This window comes from Trichosurus vulpecula, chromosome 1 (assembly GCF_011100635.1).
Source record: "Trichosurus vulpecula isolate mTriVul1 chromosome 1, mTriVul1.pri, whole genome shotgun sequence".
Lineage (NCBI taxonomy): Eukaryota > Metazoa > Chordata > Mammalia > Diprotodontia > Phalangeridae > Trichosurus > Trichosurus vulpecula.
In genome coordinates, this window is record NC_050573.1 from 383271213 (window position 1) to 383296066 (window position 24854).

Sequence of the window (24854 nt, forward strand, 5' to 3'; positions counted from 1 at the left end):
TGCCTCAGTTTCCTCGTCTGTAAAATAGCTGGGGATAATAATAATAGCAAATACATCCCCAGGGTCATTAAGAGAAACAAGTGAGATAATCTTTGTAAAGCACTTTCTATAAACCTTAAATAACACTATTATAAAGGTTAGTTAGCTAGCTGTTATTGGTCACTAAGTCCTAGAATGCTAGAGCAAGGGTCAGGATGTTGTGTGGAAAGAATGTTAAATCTGAATCAGAAAGATGCAGGCTCAGATTCCTACTCTGCTAGTTACTTAGCGGTATGACCCTGAACAAGTCACATATCTCAGCCCTAGTTTTCTTCTCTGCAAAATAAAGGCGTTGGACAGATGATCTCTCAGTTCTCTTCCAGCTCTAACTTAAGTAACACTCAAAGCTTGAATGACAGAATTTTGGCAAAGATTTTAAGGACTAACTTCATATCATTTGCAATTAGAGATACTTACTAGAACCAAGAGATAGATGTACAGGCTAAAAACCCCAATAGATTCAGGAAGGGTTTCAGATTACATTTGTGGGTGAGAAAACCATAAAATGCTGATAGGGACATATTGTTATATGTACAGGGAACATGTATTATCTTGAGAAGTTAAAGTACTAGGAAGGAATCAGCAAGCATTAATTAAGTACCTACTATGTGCCAGGCACTGTGCTAAGCACTTCACAATAGTATCACATTTGATCCTCAAAACAACTCTGGGAGATTGTGTTAAAATTATATCTTGTTCTGGTCCCCCTGACCACTCCCCATACCCTCTTTTAATCACTATAATGAGTTTACAAGTAGACAGTATAAAGTAACAATAGCAAGAAATAAGATTGCAAAGAGTGACCTAAAGTCAAGTATAGACCGTCCCAAAGATCAAAGGAGAATAATTTGCAAACTGTATCATATACTAACCAAAAATCACAACCTGGTAACGACATGTGCTAAATCAGAGGAGGCCATCCAGACTTTGCTGTCAGGATTTTTTGATCCTGTGATATGTAAATCTCAGATAATCTCCAGACATCTGCAGTAAAACCAGCAGAGCTGATAACTTTGAGACGATGTGGGTGTGTTAACTTTGTAGTTTTACTGACAACGTTGAGATGATTTGGATACGTTAATGAACTAACCTCTCAAAGTGGTACAGATGAGAAGAGTTAGTCTGTTCTCCCCCCAGAAATTCTATTAAAACGAGACCCCAAACTCCTGGCCTCTTAGTAAGTGTCCATCTGTATGGGGTCCATGCTGTCAAGTGCTTCCAACTGGGTTATGTGAGTGTTCTCTGTACCTCTCCCCTCCCCAGCCTCTTCCTTACACTGCCTTCCCTTGTTTCACTGCTTTATCCCTGTCCCCATGTGTTCTGCCTCTGTACTCATTCCACTTTTGCCACTTGTCTCTGCAATCTCTGTGCTGTTTGTCCCTTCACCTTCTATGCTTTATTTTTTAAATTAAATTAATTTTTTGGTAACATTTAAAGTTCTGAACCCTCCTTCCTTCCCCATCCCACACAAGAGAAGGCCACCATTTGACAACAATTTATAAATACATACTATGCATACTTCCATTTATCAGATAGCATCTTCCTTCATAGGGCCTTTATAGTTGATTTGAATATTTACAATACTCAGAATAACTTGGTTGCTCTTAAGTATTCTTCAAACAATATAGCTGTTACTGTATACAATGTTCTCTTGGTTCTGCTCTCTTCACTTTTCAATATTTCATGCAAGTCTTTTCATGTTTTTCTAAAATCATCCTGCTCGTCATTTCTTACAGAACAGTAGGATTCCATCCCAATCATATACCACAATTTGTTCAATCATTCCCCAATTGATGAGCAGCCCCTCAATTTCCAGTTCCTTACCACCACAGAGAACATATAGATTCTTCTCCTTTCCCCTGATCACCCTGGGAAATAGACCTAATTTCTGAGCTGTTGATGCTCGTACTGATTTCTGACAGTCAACTCTAGTGAAAGCTAGTGGGAGCTAACTCCAGCACACCTCTGGGTCAAGATGAGGAGAGAGGGGATGGCATTATATAGGTGTGGAAAGAGAACCCTTCACAGGATGGGGAGAAGAGTGTTGAATGGGAACAAGAGTACTTAAGTCAGTGTGGAAGAGGTGAGATAAAGGTGTAAAAAGGCTGGAGAGGCAGAAGGGGCCAGATAGCCAAGAGCTTGATATTTGATCTGGGAGCCACAGAGTTCATTGAATTGGGGGTGGGGTGGGGCAGGGAGTGAGAGGTGGAGTACATGTGGAAGGAAGACATGGTCAGATGATATCCTGAAGGAAAAGCATATACTCCGGTCACGTGACTCCAAGATCAGTGCCCTTCCCATCATATCCTGTTACCCTAAACCAATATCAATATCCTTGAACTGACTCCCTCCCAGTCCCTTATACTACAATAACACCTCGAGGGGAGTAATACTCTCACTGCCTAGCAAGGAGAGACAAGAAAGGGACAGATTTAGTGGACCAGTCTGCAATTCTTAGGTATTTTGATTTATAAAATTATTATTTATTTTTGTCTTATTTCATGAGGCTCTGACATATTTATAGATGGAGAATTTGGGGATTTTCTCTCTAAATAAAAAATTTATTTTATATTTCACTGACTTTACAGTTATTACAACCATTAATTAGTTACATTTGGGGACTATTTTCTAAATAAGAAAAATTTGTTATATATGTCACTGACTACAGTTTATTACAACCATTAATTAGTTTGTTACATTTGGGGATTTTTTCCTAAATAAAAAATTTATTATATATCTCACTGTCTTTACAGTTATTACAATCATTAATTAGTTTGTTACATTCTTGGAAATATATAAGGGAGAATTTGGGGATGTATTTTTTAAAAAAAGGATTTATTATGCATCTCACCGACTTTTCAGTTATTACAACAACTAATTAGTTTGTTATGGTCTTAGAAATATGTGAAGGTTGGTTGGTTTGTTTTTTTTAATCATGTACATACAGCTGGAGGTGAATGAACTACATTCTTTGATAGGGCTGGCAATGGAACAGACTGAGGTTACTTTGTGGCACTCCCCGAGGGAGTTTCTTGACTTCTTTCAGAGCTCTCTGTTTTAGAGCAAAATGGCAACAAAGATGAGAAAAAACTGTGCTGTGTCCTGACCTGGACAGTGATTGTTTTGTTTTATTCTGTGCATTAGGAAGCATGTGACTGGGTAGGATGATACGTAAATCATGTGATTGAGTGAGGCTCAAACTCAGCCAAGAAACTGAGAAGAGTGGGAGCTTAGAAACCCGACACAGACTCTCTGTGCCAGGCAGGCAGCCACATCAGCGACCTTGACGTTGGCCCGGAGGCCCATGGCCACTATGGACTGTGGGATGATCACCTCCAAGACGGTGCTTCTGCTGCTCAGTGTCATCTTTTTGGTAAGTTAGCAGGAACCCCAGGGATGGGGTGGGATGGGGTGGGATGGGGTGGGATGGGGAGGAAAGCTCTTAGTAACATTTGTTCTAGCTGCTTCCTCCCGGTGAAACTGAACCTGGTGAAACAGACCATCCCAGCTGGGCTGCCTCTGTGAGGTAGGGGAGAAAGTGGTGTCTGGGGGTGAACTTGATGCACAGATAAAGGAAATGAAAACAACACGAGTGGGGTGTGTGTGTGTGTGTGTGTGCGTGTGTGTGTGCGCGCGTGTGTGTGTGTGAAGGATTATTTTCCCATTCTGCTCCTTTTATGTCCTCAGTCATCTCCTTTTGTGGTGGTGACTTTTTCTGACCTGGGATTCCATAGAATAGTTTCATGATGCAGTTGCAAACAACAAAAAAGCAGTACCGGTTAAAGGCAGCTTTTTCAGGGGGACATGAGAAAGAGACAGGGAGAATTCTTAGCTGGCTAACGGCTGAACATGCTGCAGGTGGGTTTTGAGTAAACATGCTGATGTCAAATGGGCTATTCTCGGGAAAAGATTCCTGGCATCCCATTGGTTGGTGATGCCCTCCTCTGGGAACAGGAGAATGGAGACGAAGCTCAGCTGAAGGCATTCGGAGGAGCATTGCTAGACTAAAGCTGTTATTAGGTGGTCAAGTGGATTCTGGCCTGGGAATCAGAACCATCTGAGTTCAAATTCATCCTTGGACACTTACTAGCTATTCAACCCCTGAGCAAGTCACTTATTCTCCTCATCTATAAAATGAGGGGTATTAATAACAACCCTGTGAAGATAAAATGAGATTTTTTTTGTAAAGGTGTTCGACAGTAAATGCCAGTTCTCCTCCTGCCACACCCCATTATTGCAATACCCCTAAAACTGGTCCCTGGGTGAGCATATGAGAGGTCAGTAAAAATCCTAGGCTTGGACCTTGTTGCCTTGTTCATAACAGATGTAGAGCTGAAAAGGGGACACTTTCGTATTGCGTGGGAGGAAACTGAGGACCAGAGAGGTTAAGTGATTTGCCTGGAGTCACATAGAAAAGGTGGCAGCCAGTCCTGAAACTCTGAACACACTACTCTTTCCTACTGCACTAACATTCTCCTACCGACTGGGCCTCAGTTTCCTCCTATGTGGACTCAGCTTTCCGGTTCCTCTGCCGACAGCATAGGCAGCAGTCACAGCAGCTGTGAGAGCTGCAGAGCACTTAAAAATTATAGTAGCACCTACGTGCTCTTCTGCCTGTTAGTGCTGCAGAGCCTCAAATTCCTGGCAGTTTTCCTTCTCCAGTACAGTTCAGTTCAGTTGTTTTTCAGTTGTGTCTGACTCTTCATAACACCATTTGGGGTTTTCTTGGCAGAGATACTAGAGCGGTTTGCCATTTCCTTTTCCAGTCCATTTTACAGATGAGAAAACTGAGGCAAAGGGAGTTAAGTGACTTGCCCAGGGTCATACAAGCTAATAAGTATCTGAGGCTGGATTTGAACTTAGGTCTTCTGACTCCAGGCCTGACTATCTATTTACTACACCCAATTTAATTATACACTCCAAAAAGGGCCTCTTTCTTTGTTGTTATTTAGTTGTGTCCAACTATACATGGGGTTTTCTTGGCAAAGATACTGGAGTGGTTTGCCATTTCCTTTTCAAATGTGCCCCCATCCTACAGATGAGGAACTGAGGAAAATAAGAATGAAGTGACTTGCCCAGAGTCACACACCTAGTGTCTGAGGTCACATTTGAACTGAAATATGCCTGACTTCTGGCTTGGTGCTTTTTCCATTGTACTACCTAGCTGCCCCTGTTGTATATTTACCATAAAAACTTCAGTGTCCTGTTCTGTGTGAGAGTCCTTAGACATAATTCAGAACTTTGTTTCAGATCTTTGATAGTCACCTAACAATGAATTTTTCTCTTCCAGTTGAGGACATAGCCCACTTTTAAAGCATCCCTTCATTCCCCCCAATAATAGAGGGTACCCGGGCTCTTGAAAATATACAGGGCAGCATCTCAAAGTTGAGCCACTTTGGGGTAAAATGTTCGCTCACTTTTACTAGAAAAAGGGCAAAGATTTTTGATAACTAAGCCCCTATAGATCTAACTCCAAATAACCAGCATGACAAGGATACCAGGAGCCCTCTGCCATCTTTGTTGGTGTAGCTGGTATGCCTGCAGGTTTAGCCCTCTTTCAGGAATGAGGAACCAGGAACAACTGGGTAAAATTCAGATGAGTAATAATAGACTGAATCTAATTATAGAATCGTAATATAGGGCTACCTTAGAGGCCATCTAGTTCATTCTCTTTCATTCTACGGGTAAGGAAACTGAGACCCAAAGATATGAAATAGATTGCCCAAGGCTACACACTCAGGGAATAACTGGCTAAGGTAGGCATTGAACCCCAAATCTCTGATGCTAAATGCAGTTTTCCTTCCACTTCAACAAGGTGGCATCCTCATCGCTTTCATCCTGTACTTGATATACGTAGATATGTGTGAGCCTATGTAACAACTTGAGGCCCATCATGGCCCGGGCCAATATCAGTACCATGAAAAGTTTCGCTTCCCTCTCCCTAGTACCTTTCATCCACTCAAATAGAGAAGAGATCATAGTGGTCATGCCACCCCAGTCTGTGGCAGGCTGCTACTCCTCCTCCTCATCTTCTCATGGCACAGCATTCTTGCTGCCCCAAGGCTGGTCTCTTTTCATCCATCATCTTCACAAGCGATATACAATACACAATAAGCAGTACACAAGCATTCTGTTTCTTTCCCGGCCACCTCTCTAAGTAGAACTTTCAAGTGGTTAGTCCCTTCCCTCAGCTGTGCCCACAGTACAAGGGTAGAGGAAACATTCCCTCCTGTCCTCTGAAGGAGGGCAGCACCAGTTCTCTGTATTTGTTCCAAGAGAGAGATTTCCTGTTTATATAATTTTCATGTCAAAGGCCCAGCCAAAAAAAGTGTTTGCTTTAGCTCAATTGTAGTGTTTAAATGAGTGCTTTGAAAATGCTTGAAATCAGCCTGTGAGAATGGGACTTTTTACTTTTTTTTTTTGCTTCCATATCTAATACAATGACTTTTTGGCCACAGTAACTCTCAAAGTTTCTATCAACCCATTAATCAAACAGCAAGTATTAATTAAGTACCTACTATATGCGGGCACTGTGCTAGATGGTGGGACCACAAATAGGTAAAAGAAATAATCCTTATTCCTATGGAGTTTACATTTTGATGGGGGATTACAACAAGGATACAGACAGACAGAGAGACTGATGGATATAAAAAATACAAAGCACAGACAGATCGGTAGAATAAATATGGAGTAGTGGGAGGAGGAGCTCGGTTGAGGGGAGCAGGAAGGGTTTTATGGGGAAGGATTTGCTTGGCCTTCTCTGAAGGAAGAGAAAGGGATATTGAGGTGGCAGTGAGGAGAGAGGGAAAGCATGTATTCCAGGCCTGGGGACTGCCAGTGCAAAAAATTGGAGATGGGAGATGGAGTGAGATCTGAGAGGAAGAGATTGCTTGGATCACAGATAGTGGAAAAGTTAATAATATGCAAGATAGGTTATGGCCAAGGAGCAAACAGGCTTTAAAACTCCAAACAGAGGAGTTTATCTTTGATTATAGAGGCTGTATGAAGCCACTGAAGGTAGTTAGTTGAATGATATGATCAGATTTCTGTTTAAGGGATCTCCCTTTCATAGCAGTGTGATGGATTGATTGAAGTGGTGAGAGACTGGAAGCAGAAAGACCAATTAGGAAGCTGTTAAAATAACCTAGGCAAGAGGAAGATGAGGGCCTGGACTAAAGTGGCAGTTATGTGAATAGAGAGAAGGGATCAGATCTGAGAGATTACAAAGAAAAAAATGGCCAGATTTAACAATGGATTGGAGATGTTGGGCGAGAGAGAATGATAAGGTTATAAACTTGAGAGTCTGGAAGAACGAATACTGGTGCCTTTGAAAGAAACAGGTAAAATTTGGAAGAGGGGGTGGGTGGTTGAAGAAGATAATGAGTTCTGTTTTGGACATGTTGAACTTGAAGTGACTCCGAGACATCCAGTAGTTTGACATATGCAATAGGAATGACTGGGGCTGGATAAAAGATATGGGAGTAATTATCATGGAGATGATAGTTAACCTCAAGGGAGCTGATGAGGTTCACCAAGAGAGAAAGTGTAGAGAAGAGTAGCGGGATTGGGACATAGCCTTGGGGAACACCTACAGTTAGAGGACATGATATGGATGATGAGCTAGCAAAGGGGAGGAGCCAGAGAGGTGGTAGGAGTAGAACCAGAAGAAAGTAGTATTATGAAAGTCCAGAGAGGAGAACCAATCCAGGAGGTGCTGTGAAGGCAGCAGATAGATACTTGGAGAAGAGATGAGGATTGAAAAAAGACCAGCACATCTGATTTGTAATTAGTCTGGAAACCAGATTACAGATTGAGGAGTGTATAGGAGGAGAGACAACTTTGCTTAAGAGTATGGCTGAGAAAGAGATATCTGTAAGAGTGAGTATAGCTTCAGGGGATGGTGGCCTCTATTGAAGGTTAAGGACTGAGTGGAGACTTGGGGGACGTTTGAAGGCAGTAGAGAAGGTGCCAGTGGATAAAGAGGTTGAAGATTAGAAAAAGATAGGCTGATTAGAGTGGAGATGATAGGATTAAAGGAACACAAGAGGTTTTGTTCTAATTAATTGTCTCATGGCCCAGACATTTGTTAAAATAATAGAATCAATCATCTATGATTTTATGTACTCATCTGTAAAACAGGAATGAAATTAATCTGCTTCCTGGATTACTTGAAATTGGATTTGATTGAAAGGTTTGCTGACAAGTTCATAGCTATTTATTGCTTGTAGGCATCATTGTTAACTTCACTTAGGTATAGGATGAGCTTTAAGATCACAAGTGTTTGTTAATGGATGGTTCCTTTCCCTGTTTGATTTTGTTCTCTAATTTAGAGTTGTTAGTTTTTTAATGAAAAAATATGCCAGTGGTTATAATGGTAGTTTGTCTCTCATTAGGTTGTGTTGGTCCTTCATTCTCGAAGAATCAGGGAAGTGATGACATGACTTGCAGTTTAATTTTGATTTGAGTGAGGGAGAGCTGTGCAAGGTCACCAGCCTTACTTTTTCCTCCAGAGCCATCTGGGTGCAGTGGCCTGATATTCACCAGGACGACTGGAGATGGCCCAGGGTGCAATGGGAGACCCTGGCCCTTTTAGGCTAAGGTCTTTTCAGGTGCTCACTGTGAATGAGGTGACGCCCATTCAGTGAATAGGCCTGTGTCTGTGCCTGTGCCTGTCCCTCTGCCTCTGCCCCTGCCCCTGCCCCTGCCCCTGCCAATAGTTCCCTGCCCTCCTAGCACAGAGTAAATGTAAATACCAAATAGTAACTCTTTCTCTTTTGGCCAGGAACCCTGAGGGTCTTCCCCTCCCAGTTCGATTTTTTTTTTTTGAGTTTTGATTAAAGGGGCCATGCCTTGATTAACTGTCTCTCATTAAATCATTGGGAGAATATATGGAATATGGAAGTAAAAATAGGTGATTACAATTTCCTTAGTTTTGATTTTCAGCTGCATTTCTCAATATAGAACACCAATCTTTGTTTCTTAAAAATTTTAAATTGTTATTAAAATACTTTGTTGTTGTAATTTAATCATTTTTCAGTCATGTCTGGCTCTTTGTGACCTTATTTGGCATTTTCTTGGCAAAGATACTGAAGCAGTTTGCCATTTCCTTCTTGAGCTCATTTGACAGGTGAGGAAACTGAGGCAAACAGGGTTAAATAACTTGACCAGGGTCACACAGCTAGTAAATGTCTGAGGCCAAATTTGAACACAGGAAGATTAGTCTTCCCAACTTCAGGGCCAGCACTCTATACACTGTGCCACCTTGCTACCCCTTAATATGACCTTAATTTCAAAACATCCCTTTTCCTTCCCTATCCAGTGAGCCACGCTTTGTAACAAAAAAAAAAAGAAAAGAAAAATGAAAAAGGAGGAAAACAGTTCAGCAAAACTAACCAGGATATAACTGAGTCTGACAAAATGTGCAATCAAACCTTTGTTTCTGATGTGCTGTTTATGAAGGCTATCAGGGATGAGTTAGAATAATTACGAGCTCATTAAATGGCTTCACTACAAAGCAGTCACTTCACTTTACGGTATTCACTGCTTTTGGAAAAGGGCTCAGGATGCTGAGGGGTGTTTAGATGACGGGATAGGAAGATAGTGATGATTTTATTTCTTAACAAGGTTATTTTATTAACACAACTTTTTTTGGTTTTTATTTTCCCATAATGATTTCGTTCAGCGGACATTTAGGCTTTTAGGTGGCACAGTGGATAGAGCAGTGGATCTGGGTCAGTGAGCTCTGAGTTCAAATCCTCCCTCAGACACTTATTTACCTGTGTAACCCTGGGCAAATCACTTCACCTGTCTGTGCCTCAGTTTCCCCACCAGTAAAATGGGGATAATACTGGTGCCTGCCTTGAAGGGTTGCTGTGAGGATTCAATGAGTGTCTAATGTGTGAAGCGCTTTGCAGAGCTCCCACTTAAAGCGCTGTGTAAAGGCTAGCTATGTGTATCGTTTCATTCTTGAGTCTCTCGTTTCCATTCCCTCTTCTAACTTAAGTTCTGCACTTTTTCAACGCAGGATATTCCTTAAGGTGTTGCTTCATTAAAATGCAGAGATGAAGGTGGCTGACCCCTGCTGAGGGAGTGACTCGGTTCCATTCTATAAGTCTTTGGTGAATTGCACAGAGCATGGGCCTGGAGCCAGGAAGGCTCCTCTTCCTGAGTTCAAATCTGGCCTCAGCCACTTAGGTGCTGTGTGACCCTGGGAAAGTCACTTAACTCTATTGGCCTCAGTTTCCTCATCTGTAAAATGAGCCGGAGGAGGAAATGGCAAAACTCTCCAGTATTTTTGCTAAGAAAACCCCAAATGGGGTCACAAAGAGTCAGGCACAACTGAAAAATGACTGAAATAAGAACAGCATGCAAGGCAGGGTTTTAGGTTCTGGCGATACAAAGCCAACAACCACTCAGTCCCAGGCCTTGAGAAGTTTAGTATATTCTACTTGAATGCCAAGGCTGGATTATCCAGAAAGTGTCATCCAAGGAAAATACGTTTCATATCATGTTATAGGACCATGGATCTAGAACTGAAAGGGATCTCAGGGGCCATCTGGTCAGGTGTTTTCATTTTTCAAATGAGGAAACTGAGGCCCAGGGAGGGTTAAGTGACTTGCCTAAGGCCACACAAAAGTAGTAAGCAGCAAGCATTGGAGGCTTGACATCTCTTCTTGCAGGCACATCAGATGTCTGTGACCTCAGCTTCATTAAGTCTTTCATTTATGTTTCATTGAGGCAAGGGGTCAGGTCTCCAAGTAGGATCACTGCTTTAGAGCAATGAGGAAACAAATTTCAGGGAGTGAATGGCCCTTGGTGTACTTACAAGGAGTACCTGTGAGACCTGGGACTTGAACTCAGAACTTTTGATTTCTCGCCAGGCCATTGATTCATTAATCAACAATCCTTAGTTGTTCAGACAGTTCTGAATATCCCAATAGCTAGCATTTACATGGTGCTTTAAGGTTTGCAAAACCTGTTACATACATATTATCTCATTTGACCCCCATGACAATCCCGTGAGGTAGGTGCTATTATTATCCCCGTTTTATAGATGAGAAAACTGAGGTTGGGAAAGGTTAAATGACTTGCTCAAGGTCACACAGCTAGTAAGTGTCTGAGACAAGATTCAAACCCAAGTCTTCTTGACTCTTAAGTCCAAAATTCTATGCACTACTAGCATTGTATCTAATTATAACATACTATTAAAAATTTTCGAGGAATCATGAAAACAGGATAAGTGACAAGAACCTGGAGGCGGATAAGTGTTATCCTGATTTTCAATACAATGGGATTGTTCTTAATAAACTTGTAATATTTTCTGGAATTGCAGAAAGATTACTAGCCTGGGGTAAAGATAACGCTTATGGTCATGGCTGTGTTTTCTCACTTATTCTTTGTTGTTGTTCAGTTATATCCAACTCTCTGTGACTCCATTTTGGTTTTTTTTTTTTTGGCAAAGGTACTGAAGTGGTCTGCCATTTCCTTCTCCAGGTCATTTGACCATGAAGAAACTGAAACAAACAGGGTTAAGTGATTTGTCCAGGGTCACACAGCTAGTAAGTGTCCAAGGCTGGATTTGAACTCAGGAAGATGAGTCTTCCTGATTCTAGGCCCTGCACTCTATCCACCTAGCTACCTGGATTATATTATAAGTTTTAGCAAATCACTACTCCTCTCTGGGACTTACTTTCCTTCTAAGATAGAGTATCTGAACGCTATGTCTGATAAGGGAGGCTCACAGCTCTTTAGAGTTTTGGCCACCACAACCAGCAGACAAAGGGTAGGCAGAATACCTCCAGATTAAAGTTGTCTTTTCTTCTCTGTGCCTATATCTGGATGTAGAAGCCTTTTGTGTAGAAGCCTTTAGATGACTATTATCAGGTTCCCAAGATCCTTTTTGGTTTAACATACAAATGAATTTGGCCTAGTACAACATGTAAGCTAATAAGTCAACGTCATTGCTCTCTACCCACCTAAACACATTCATGTCATTATTATGCATGTCTGTCAACAGCAAAACCTGATTACTTTGATGCTGTATTTTGGTCAACAGAAAAACCTTAATGTCCCTGCATTTGTAAAATAAAAGTTGGATTTGAAGGCCTAGAGTCTGCAAGACTCCTCTTCCTGAGTTTAAAACCAGCCTCATTATTTTTTTGTTTTTTTGGCAGGGCAATGGGGGTTAAGTGACTTGCCCAAGGTCACACAGCTAGTACATGTGTCAAGTGTTTGAGGCCGGATTTGAATTCAGGTCCTCCTGACTCCAGGGCAGGTGCTCTACTCACTGTACCACCTAGCTGCCCCCACAGCCTCAGACCTTGAACAAGTTATTTAACTCTGTGCCTCAGTTTCCTTATCTGTAAAATAAACAGGAGCAGGAAATGGCAAACCACTTCAGTACCTTTGCCAAGAAAACCTCAAATGGGGTCAAGAACGGTTGGAAGTGACTGAAACACAACAATAACAAATTTAGAGAGAAGAATGAATGCTATTCTAATCACAAATTGACTCATTACCACTCTTCTAGGGGAATGAGCCAGGAGGGAGAGTTTTCTATCTTTTGTACAAAGTGAAAAGTATGCCAGTCATTCCAAGCCATTCTCCTAGTCCACAGTAGCCTGTATAAAATTTAGGCAACTTCTCACCTAAATTGAAAGGTGGGTCAATAACTCCTGACTGAGCTATATGCCATGTCACCCCAGTATCCAACGTTTAGTAAGAACCCTGAATCCTTGACGGTTGCACTGGGTTAAGTCATGGGGATATTTTCTCTAATAATGTTGATGTTGTGTGTTGAATAATACAACAATTGCTGCTTGGAACCCAGAGAGGGTGAAGCACCATGTCCCTTTCCCCTCTCAACTCTGGATCCATGTGTGTATTTTTTCAATTTTTAAAAACATTTTCATTTAAAGTTTTAAGTTCCAAATTCTATCCCTACCTCCCTCCCTTCACTCCTTCCTGAGACATCAAAGCAATCAGATATAGGTCATACATGTGCATTCACAGTTCTTCATCGAACAATATTGCTGTTACTGTGTACAACCTTCTCCTGGTTTTATTCATTTCACTTTCCATCAGTTCATGTAAATCTTTCCAGGTTTTTCTGAAATCATCCTACTTATGATTTCTTATAGCACAATAATATTCTATTATAATCATGTACCATAAGTTGTGGGCATCCCTTCAATATCCAGTTCTTAGCCACCACAAAAAGAGCTGCTATAAAAAATATTTTTGTACAAATAGGTCCTTCCTCTCCCACCTTTTTTTTTGTGTCTTTGGGATATAGACCTAGCTATTGCTGGGTCAAAGGGTATGCACAGTTTCATAGCCCTTTGGGCATAGTTCCAAATTGCTCTCCAGAATGGTGGATCAATTCACAACTCCACCAACAATGCATTAGTGTACCAGTTTTCCACATTCTCTCCAACATCCAACATTTTTCTTTTTGTCATGTTAGCCAATCTGATAAGTGTGAGGTGGTACCTAGGAGTTATTTTAATTTGCATTTCTCTAAGCAATAGTGATTTAGAGCATTTTTATATGATTGTAGATGACTTTGATTTGTCTGAAAATTGCCTGTTCATATCCTCTGATCATTTGTCAATTGGGGAATGACTGGTATTTTTATAAATTTGACTCAGTTCTCTATGTATTTGAGAAATGAGGCCTTTATCCGAGATGCTTATTGCAAAAAATTTTTCCTAGTTTTCTGATTTTCTTATAATTTTGGTTGCATTGGTTTTGTTTGTGCAAAAACTTTTAAATTTTATATAATCAAAATTATCTATTTTTTACGTATTGTAATGTTCTTTATATTTTCTTTGGTCCTAAATTCTTCCTTTATCCATAACTCTGACAGATAAACTATTCAATGCTCTCTTGATGTGATTACGGTATCACCCTTTAAAGGTAAATCATGTACGCATTTTGACCTTATCTTGGTATAGGATGTGAGATGTTGGTCTATAGTTTCTGCCATACCATTTTCAAGCTTTCTAGGAAGTTTTTGTCAAATAATGAGTTTTTGTTCCCAAGGCTTGGATCTTGGGTTTATCATATACTAGGTTACACTATGGTCATTTACTATAATGTAATTTACCTAATCTGTTTGACTGATCTACCACTCTTTCTTAATCAATACCAGATTGTTTTGATAATTACTGCCTTATAATATAGTTTGAGACCTGGTACAGCAAGACTACCTTCTTTCACATTTTTTTCATTGACTCCCTTGATATCCATCCTTGACCTTTTGTTCTTCCAGATGAATTTTTATCATATTTCTAGTTTTTCTAGCATTGTAACAATAACTTTTGGTAGTTTGATCGGTATGGCACTGAATAAATAGATTAATTTAGGTAGAATTGTCATTTTTATTATATTGTCTTGGCCTGCCCATAAGCAATTAATATGTTTTCAGTTGTTTAGATCTGACTTTATTTGTGTGAAAAGTGTATTACAGCTGTGTTCATATAGTTCCTAGGGTTGTATTGGTAAGTTGACTCCCAAGTATTTCATTTTGTCTTCAGTTATTTTAAAAGAAATTTCAGTTTCTATCTTTTGCTGCTGGACTTTGTTGTTTAGTATATAGAAGTGCTGATGATTTATGTGAGTTTATCTTGTGTCCTGCGACTTTGCTAAAGTTGTTAATAATTTCAAGTAGGTTTTTCAATTGATTCTCTAGGATTGTCTAAGTATAACATCATATCTGCAAAGAGCGATAGTTGTGTTTCCTCATTGCCTATCCTAATTCCTTTTGTCTCTTATTGCTATAGTTAAGATTTCTAGTACAATATTAAATAATAGAGGTGTTGGGCATCCTTGCTTCACCCCTGATTGTACTGGGAAGACTTCTTTCTTATCCCCATTATAGAGAATGGTTGCTGAGGGTTTTAGATAAACATTACTTATCATTTTAAGGTAAGCTCCTTTTATTCCTATGCTCTCTACTGTTTTTAATAGGAATGGGTACTATATTTTGTCAAAGGCTTTTTCTACATCTATTGAGATAATCATATGATTTATTGATTTTGTTATTTATATGGTCAGTTATGCTGATAGTTTTCCTACCATTAAACTAGCCCTGCATTCCTGGTATAAATCACACCTAATCGTAGTGTATGATCCTTGTAATATATTGCTATGATCTTTTTGTTAATATTATATTTAAAATTTTTGCATCAATGATCATTAGGGAAATAAATAGGTCTATAATTTTCTTTCTCTGTTTTGGCTCTTTCTGGTTTGGATATCAGCACCATATTTGTCATAGAAGGAATTTGGTAGCACTCTTTCTTTTGTCTATTTTCCCAAATAGTTTTTATAGCATTGGAATTAATTGTTCTTTAAATGTTTGGTAGAATTTGCTTATGAATCCATCTAGTACAGGAAGTTCATTGATGGCTTGCTGCCACATCTTGTGTAATCCTGATTTGTAGCTCCACGATATTTAAATTGTTTCTTTTTGACTGTTTGCAGTACTTTATCCTTGATCTGTGAGCTTTGGAATCTGGCTATGATGTTATTGGAAGTTTTCATTTTGGGATCTCTTTCAGGCAGTGTTCAGTGGATTCTTTCAATTTCTATTTTACCCTCTGGCTCTAATATATTAGAGCAGCTTTTTTGATAATTTCTTGAAAGATGTTGTCCAGGCATTTTTTTTTTTTTTGGATCATGGCTTTCAGGTAGTACAATAGTTCTTATGTTATCTCTCCTGGATCTGTTTTCTAGGTCAGTTTTTCCAATGAAAAATTCCACATTTTCTTCTCTTTTTTACTTTTTTAAAATTTTGTTTTATTGTGTGTCTTGATGTCTTGTAGAATCATTAGTTTCTACTTGTTCAATTCTAATTTCTTTTTTGTTTGTTTTTTTTGTTTGAAATGCTCTATTTTATTATAAGATTTATAACACTTTGTCAAAGAAGGCAGCTTGTGAGCTCATGCTATTGCTAAAAATATTACTTTTGGTGGATTCAAGTTCTATCTGGCAAGCAGCTACCACAGGAAGTTACCATTGGATGAAAGGATGTTTTAGTTAAGTCATGCCAACAAGGATTTATTAAGCACTTACTGTGTGCTGGAGACTGTGCTTTTTATTTTTCCTTAGAAATGAAACAAAACATTGCTTCCATCTCTGGGTGGCTCCTTCATTTCTCTTTCTTTTGCCCCATAGAAGGGAGGAATGAGGACTCTGAGGTAACCTTTTCATGCTTCTCTTGATTCTTATGTTTGAAAGTCAAATTTTCTATTCACCTCTGGTCTTTTCACTGAGAAAGCTTGAAAGTCCTCTATTTTATTGAAAATCCATATTTTGCCTTGAAGCATGGTACTCAGTTTTGCTGGGTAGGTAGGTGATTCTTGGTTTTAATCCTAGCTCCATTGACCTCCGGAATATCATATTCCAAGCCCTTCGATCTCTTAATGTTGAAGCTGCTAGATCTTGGATTATTCTGATTGTGTTTCCACAATACTCAAATTGTTTCTTTCTGGCTGCTTGCAATATTTTCTTCTTGATCTGGGAGCTCTGGAATTTGGCGACAATATTCCTAGGAGATTTCTTTTTGGGATCTATTTGAGGAGGTGATCGGTGGATTCTTTCAATTTCTATTTTGCCCGGTGGCTCTAGAATATCAGGGCAGTTCTCCTTGATAATTTCTTGAAAGATGATATCTAGGCTCTTTTTTTGATCATGGCTTTCAGGTAGTCCAATAATTTTTAAATTATCTCTCCTGGATCTATTTTCCAGGTCAGTGGTTTTTCCAATGAAATATTTCACGTTGTCTTCCATTTTTTCATTCCTTTGGTTCTGTTTTATAATATCCTGATTTCTCATAAAGTCACTAGCTTCCACTTGCTCCAATCTAATTTTTAAGGTAGTATTTTCTTCAGTGGTCTTTTGGACCTCCTTTTCCATTTGGGAAATTCTGCCTTTCAAGGCATTCTTCTCCTCATTGACTTTTTGGAGCTCTTTTGCCATTTGAGTTAGTCTATTTTTTAAGGTGTTATTTTCTTCAGTATTTTTTGAGGTCTCCTTTAGCCAATCCTTGACTTGTTTTTCATGGTTTTCTCACATCATTCTCATTTCTCTTCTCAATTTTTCCTCTACTTCTCTAACTTGCTTTTCCAAATCCTTTTTGAGCTCTTCCATGGCCTGGGACCAGTTCATGTTTTTCTTGAAGGCTTTTGTTGTAGGCTGTTTGACTTTGTTGACTTCTTCTGGCTGTATGTTTTGGTCTTCTTTGTCTCCAAAGTAAGATTCCAAAGTCTGAGACTGAATCTGGGTGCGTTTTCGCTGCCTGGCCATATTCCCAGCCAACTAACTTGCCCCATGAGTTTTTCAGCGGGGTATGACTGCTTGTAGACTAAAGAGTTCTATGTTCCACGCTTGGGGCGATGTGCCAGCTCTGCCACACCAGCACTGCTCCTTCCCCAAGAACCCCCAACCTGGACTGGACTTAGATTCTCAGCAGGCTCTTCACTCTTGCTCTGATCTGCCACTTAATTCCTCCCACCAGGTGGGCCTGGGGCTGGAAGCAACTGCAGCTGTACTTCTGTAGCTGCCCCACCTCTGCTGCCCCTGGGGCGGTAGCCGAACCACGATCTCCTTCCACTCCCACAGCTTTTCCCACTAACATTCTCTGTTGTCTTTGGTGTTTGTGGGTTGAGAAGTCTGGTAACTGCCGCAGCTCACTGATTCAGGGAGCTAGGGCACGCTCCCTCCGGCTCCTGGTCTGGTTGATCCACGCCGCCCATGCTGGGCTCTGCTCTGCTCCCAGCTCTGTGCCGGGTAGACCTCACCCAGAGACTGTCCAGGCTGTCCTGGGCTGCAGCCCTGCTTCCCTCTCCTTTTTTTTTGTGGCTTCTGCAGTTCTAGAATTGGTTCAGAGCCATTTTCTATAGGTTTTTGGAGGGACTCGGCAGGGAGCTCATGCTAGTCCCTGCTTTTCAGCTGCCATCTTGGCTCTGCCCCCTCCAATTCTAATTTCTAAGGAACAATTTTCTTCAATGAGCTTTTGTACATCCTTTTCCATTTGACCAATTCTATTTTTTAGGGAGTTATTTTCCTCAGTAAGTTTTTATATATCTTTTCCCATGCTTTTTACTCTTTTTTCATGATCCTCTTGCATTACTCTCCTTTCTTTTCCCAATTTTCCTTCTACTTCTCTAATTTGCTTTTTTAAATCCTTTTTAAGCTCTGTTTTAACAATCTGGCTAGCAGCTTCTATGGGGGTGTAAGATCCGCCCACAGTCAGCACCCAGGAAGCTGCCGGCACGCCGGGAAAGCACAGGTTCTTTTTATCTGCTTAAACAAGGAAAGCACGGTGAAGGGGTTGACCAGCTTTCTTTAATCCAGCATTCAGTTAGTTCAGGGAAGCATACAGACAAGCATCAACAGACAGACCAAATACAGTTTCATTCACTTACTTCAGGGGTAAAATCCAGCACCCTGAAGTTCAGAACATTCATTTACTTCAGGGGAAAAACAACCAGCATTCCGAACTTCAGAAGAAAATACAAACAAATTACAAATATCAACAGACAGACCCAATACAATTCATAGTTACCAACATCTAGGTTCAGCCCGAGAGCTCAGGCTGGCCCAGAGTCACGCTCGCCACCACTGCCATGCCAACCGGAAAAGGAAAAGGGATCTTCAAGCAGTCTTCTCCCCTCTTATAGAGTTTTTGACATCATCAAGCTCCGCCTGAATGACCAGGGCCGATTGGTTCTTGAGTTGGCCCCTTCCCCTAGGTTAACACCCAATAGGGCATGGCTCTGGAGTCAACACCTCCCCTCAGCCAGCCCCATGAATCATCACACAGGAAGTTCTCTGCTCCCAGGCATGGGTCTCTGGGCTTCTTGCCTCAGAAGAGAAGCAGCACATCCACGCAGACCAGGTCAACACCCAACAGAGGTGGACCCAAACCCACGTGGTCCAAAAGCCTCTGCTGTCCCAGACATGTAAACTAGGCCCTCCCCAGAGTTAGCCCTAACAGGTGCCCAGCACCCAGCAAGGCTCAATGAGATAAACTGAATCACTCAAAGAAAACAAAGGCCATTCCGGTCACAAGCTCTTTCAGGAATTCTTTTGGATCTGAGACCAAATTACAGCTTTCTTTGAGGCTTCACATATGGCCATTTTGACATTATTATCCTCTTGTAAATTTATGCCTGGATCATCCCTGTCACTGTAGTAACTTTGTATAGTCAAGCTCTTTTTGTTGTTGTTCATTTTTTTCTGCCTCTTTTTGTGACTTGGTGATTTTATGCAAAAGTTGGGCTCTAGTCCTGCACTGTCCCAAGCATTTTGTGCTGGGGCTCTGGGTCTTACTGTTGGCTTTCACTGGGCTTCAGGGCTTAGCTGCTTGCTTTCTCTGGAGGGTAAGTTTCCCTTCTGGCTTGTACTGTGGGGCGGGGCTCCCTATTGGCTTCCCTTGGGTGTGGGATTTAGCAGCTGGCGTGCTCTAAGGATTTGGAGGGGGGGCGGGGCTTGCTGCTGGGTTGCTACAGTAACAGAGTCTTTCTGTTGGCTGGCCCTGGAGGACAGATCTTGTTGGTTGTCTGCCCCAGGCCCTGCTGCCGGGTTCCTATGGAAACGGGTCTTTCTGCTGGGAGGCCCCAGGGGTGGGGTCTCACTGTTGGCCAGCCCCGGGGCTGGACTTCACTACTGGTCAGCAGTGGGGTCAAGGCCTAGCTAGTGGCTTGTGCTGGGGATGGGGTTGCTGGAGTGTGGCCCCCCCAAGTTGCAGAAACTGCTGGCTTGCTTAAGGGGCTCCAAGTTTGCTGGAGGGTGGGGCCTCACTGATGGATTGCCCCAGGCTTAGAGCCTTGCTACAGGCCCCCTGCTGGGAGGCTAGCTGCTGCTGCTTCTCTTGGATGTTGCTCGCTTCCCAGCCCAGTGACACATACCTTTCTTGCATGCTGGCAAGCTGCTTCTCTGCTCCTAGATCAATTCTGAGGTGGTTTTCTAGTTGTCAGAGGGAAATTTTGAGGAGCTTCAGAGGATTCTTTCCTCATTCTGCCGTCTTGACACCAGAAGTTCCCATGTATGTATTTAGACAAAGTTCACTTTTTAAGGAACCTGGCCACTTAAAAGAAGGATCAGGGTCCTTTTCTTATATTCTTGGGCTCATTTTGTCTCTATTCCAGGACTCCAGGGAAAAAGTACTTATAGGTCAGTTTGGCTCCTATGAAGTCAGTGTGAGGGTGGGTAGAAAGATATTCAATATACAAAGGAAATCAAGCATTGTTGTTTTTCAGTCATGTTTGATTCTTCATGACCCTATTTGGGATTTTCTTGGCAAAGATACCAGAGCAGTTTGCCGTTTCCTTCTCCAGCTCATTTTACAGGGGAGGAAACTGAGGCAAACAAGATAAATTGGAGATAATAAGTAGAGAGAAGATGCTAGTAATAAAGGGGATTGGAAAAGGCTTTCTGTCAAAATTGGGATTTTTAGCTAGAACTTGAAGGAAGCCAGGGCAACTAGGAGGTGGAGATGCGGATGGAGACTATTCCAGGCCTGGGGACAACCAGAGGGAGGGCCCAGAGTGTCTAGTGCGGAGGTTCCCAAACTTGTTTGGCCTACTGCCTCCCCTTTTAAAAAAATTACCCAGCACACCTCTGGAAATTTACTTTCTTTAACCCTTTAATGTTTTTTTCTTTGTGAAATGTGCATTATTTCAAAAAATATATAAAATATTTTCAAAAATGACACATCTTAAATTTAATAATTTGTTGTAAATTTGTGATTCTTGTTCCTGCATTGAAATTTTGATGATGCAATATTTCATCATGTTACCTTATAGTATCATATTGTAAACAAGTCATTGCACGCACATATTCCTTCCCCGATGCATGCTGGACTTCCTGACAATGTACAACAACCAATTAACACTTGCTTGTTAAGACCTGTTGGCTGACTTGATCACTTGCATTTTGTGTGTTTATTTGGAAAATGATGTAACCACTATGACTTTAACTCTGTTACACAACAGATGAAACATGTTCAAATGGTTTTTCAAAATTTCTTATCTTCTCCTTTTTCCTTATGTTTCCACTGCTCCCTTATTTTTATTCAATGCCCCCCCCATTGTAGCTAAGGCCACTACTGCCCCCCAGGTCCTTCCAGTGCCCCATAGAGGGTGGTATTGCCCACTTTCTGAACCTCTGGCTCTAGTGCAAAGGAAGACAGTATGAGGGATCCCTGAGGGGTGGGGGCTGTATGATGTAAGAAGATTGGAAAGGTAGGAAAGGACCAGGTTATGAAAGCTTTAAAAGCCAAAAAGCCAAATAAAAGCCAATTATGGAAGGAATGGAGAGATTTATTATTATTTTATATTTATATTTTATTATGTTTCTATTTATATAAAATATTTTATTTATTTTTTTAAATTTATATTTATATAAAATATTTTTATATTTCTTATATTATTATGTATTTATTTTTTAAAATTTTATATTTTATATTTTATGGAAGGAATAGAGAGCCAATGGAGTTAACAGGGAGGTGATGTGGTCAGGTCTGTGCTTTAGGAGGATCTGTTTGACAGCTGAGTAGAGGATGGACTGAAGTGGAAAAAGATGCACAACACACCAGAGACAGCCAGGGGCCCAGGTTCAGTCTTACACGGTTGAGTGCCAGCTTTAGCTGCCACATGGGAGCAGTTGCCAGGCTGCCAGGGTAGAGAAAGGCCACCCCTCCCCTCAGGGGAAAGTCCCAGGTTACAGGATGCCATCTGGAGCATTGAAGGAAGAGAATGATACGGATGGGGTTACTTCCTTCTTACAGGTACACTGATTTATCTACCCTCCCTGTTCAGTGGCCAGTTAAAGGGGTTACTTCATTATCCCCAAAGCACTCAAGACTTTTAACATTGAGTCACATTTGTCCATGGAGTCCCTAGAAGTTTCCAAGGGAGTTCTAGTACCCACTCCCTGGGATGGCCCTACAAGCCTATTTCAACACGTGAGCCAACACTCTCCTCATACTTGCATTGAAGTCTGGCTATCAGGGAACATCTAAATATGGATCATTTGTAGGGTATTTAGTTCACCTTTAATCAACCAAGATTATAAATTAGCATTTGAACACAAAACATGTATTACAAAGCATATGAAGAGAGAACTGGGGGCAGCTAGGTGGTGCAACAATAGAGCACTGGCCCTGGAGTCAGGAGGACCTGAATTCAAATCCAGCCTTAGACATTTGACATTTACTAGTGGTGTGACCCTGGGCAAATCACTTAACCCTGATTGCTGAGAGAGAGAGAGAGAGACAGAGACAGAGAGAGACAGAGACACAGGCACAGACACAGAGACACAGACAGAGACAGAGAGACAGAGACAGTGACAGAGACACAGACAGAGGGAGACAGAGAGACAGATAGAGACACAGAAAGAGAGACAGAGATACAGACACACACACACACACACACACACACACACACACACACACAGAAAGAGAGAGAGAGAGCGCACTGGAGCTTGCCTCTGAATCCTAGTTAGCAAAGAAATGGGCTTTTTTCTCTTCTTTTCTTTGACAAGGGTCAGCCCCTTTTTCTGCATAAACAAGCTTAGAATACCAGTAGGGAAAATCCTCATTGTATTAGCAGAATTGGCACTTTGGTGAAGGCAGTATCTAGGCACTGAAACATCACTGGTCTAAGCAGGATCCAGATTGTAATAGCTCCTATGGGCCACTTGGCTTGGGGGCTTTTTTGACAGTGGCCTGACAGCAGATGTCTCTGGCTGCTACCATCACTACCGCCCCTGCTGTATTTCAGATTGTCATGACAGTTCCTAAATGACCCTGATCTTATCACCCAGTTAGCTTGCCTCCTTTATCCCAGTAATCCCTCCTTTTTCCAAAGAGCATCTGTACCTTCAGCCTGCATCATTATGGGAAAAATGAGTCTTTTCCCATTCCAGTAACGCATGGTCCTGTACATATACCAATGGATGTTAGGATAGTTTCTGTTGTTGTAGCATTCCTGGGTCAGACAGGCTACTACTAGTGAGTCCCCCGTGTCTCTCTCTCTCTCTCTCTCTCTCTCTCTCTCTCTCTCTCCCGTCTTTTAAGTCAGACTTCTGTAGTCACCCTCCTTGCATGCCTTCCTCCAAAGAAATCACCACACTTATTTCCCCTTCTGAAAAAGCCCAGCCTTCCACTCTCACCAGGTGAAATGTGTTGGTAGTGCATGGTCAGAAGAAAGCCTGAGCAGGTTTCCATTGCTTTGGCAACATCAAATCAAGCCCCAAAGATGGTATGGAGAAAAGTAGGAAAATTATACCATGTGTTTTCTTAAGACCACAGAATGAGTCAGTTTCAGAATCTATTAAGGAAAAAGAGCCTTTTAATGTCACGTTGATAATAGTCATCCTGCCCTACAGGCTGAAAATAATTGAGGCTAAACATAGCATGGGCTTTTCTAAGAGGTAGTAACTTCAACCTCAGCTGGTCACATTTGCACTTATTTCCTAATGCATTTTTCATATTCTTTGATGCCATTTCCTTCCTTGAGCAAGCATTGTGCCAAATTGCCTAGAGACATAGTAAAAAATCAGTCATGGTAGGCAGTGGAAAGCATGCATTCTTGGGTGCTTCAGAACTATAATATGCATGAGAGCTAGATTGAGGATGGAGCCTTGCATTGTGTATTATATGGAATTGCTGAAACTAGCTCCCCCAAATGATAATCTTAAAAAGCACAGGTTGAATATTAGAGTAGATAAAAGGCTGCCCTTGCAGTCAGGGAGAAGATCTGGGTTCAAATCTTGCCTCAGCCATAGATTACCTATGTGACCCTGAGGTAAGTATCTTAGCCTCTCTATGCTCCTGTCAGTCTTCTAAGAATGTAGGCTTCAGAGCAGGTGGCAATCTGCATTGCTAGATGGAGTGTCTTTATTGGGAATGTCATCTACTCCAATGGAACACAGAGAAAGAGTTGCATATTCATATTTGACCTTAATATTTTAGGGGAAATTTTGGAGTAAGACAAAGCTGGCTTTGATACCTTTAAAGCTTACCTTTGGAAGAACTGAAAAGATCTCATAATCAGATATTTTCATTTTTGAGGAAGGAAACCCATGGCATGAAGCCTAAGGATGTTTGATACAAAAACATCTTCTTTCTACCTGGAACAAAATCACTGTGTATTTGTAGGAAAAGTTACAATGATTGTTAGAGGTCTAAGCTTTATTACATTAATTTTTGTGGGAAAAAATTGCCTTTTATAAAAGCTAATGCCTCAAGCTGTCTAAAATTCCCTTTTTCTTGGAAACTCAGAAATATTATCTTGTGTGTTGTGTCAAAAGGCCATGTCATCTAGAAACTTTCACTACAGAGATCTATTCTTCCCCAGAACCTGGGCACAGATCCTCTTTTCCTAAATTCTGGTCGATGAGAACACAGGGTCTCTTCAAATACAATTGCCTTCACAGTGGAACAGACTTAAAAAGCATAATTTAAGTGAATCTGCTGTATGTGCCCAAATTTATGTCATGTAGATTGGTTCTATATAGTTGTGTCTTGTTCTATTCAAACAATGTGTCTCCTGACAGTTGTGTGTAAATTGAAATTTTGTCAGAGCAATTCCATGTGAGGGGCTTCCACTTAATGGCGAATGAAACCTTTATGTGGAATACAAAATCACTTCCTAATTTGTTCCTTCCTTTCTTTTTTTCTTCTTTCTTTTTCTTCCTTCCTTTCTTTCTTTCTTTCTTTCTTTCTTTCTTTCTTTCTTTCTTTCTTTCTTTCTTTCTTCCTTCCTTCCTTCCTTTCTTCCTTTCTTTTCTTCCTTCCTTCCTTC

At 41.0% G+C, this 24854-nt stretch overlaps 1 protein-coding gene across 1 annotated transcript in view; it reads left to right on the forward strand.

The window, feature by feature from the left end:
• Positions 1 to 2390: 2390 nt before the first annotated feature.
• The window catches only part of LOC118833699 (tetraspanin-36-like), a 63120-nt gene continuing 40656 nt past the window's right edge, over positions 2391 to 24854 (forward strand). The window contains exons 1-2 of the mRNA XM_036741084.1: positions 2391 to 2497; positions 3184 to 3412. Coding sequence (XP_036596979.1) covers positions 3344 to 3412 — 69 coding nt within the window. The 5' untranslated portion in view covers positions 2391 to 2497; positions 3184 to 3343. The remainder of the gene's footprint in view (positions 2498 to 3183; positions 3413 to 24854) is intronic.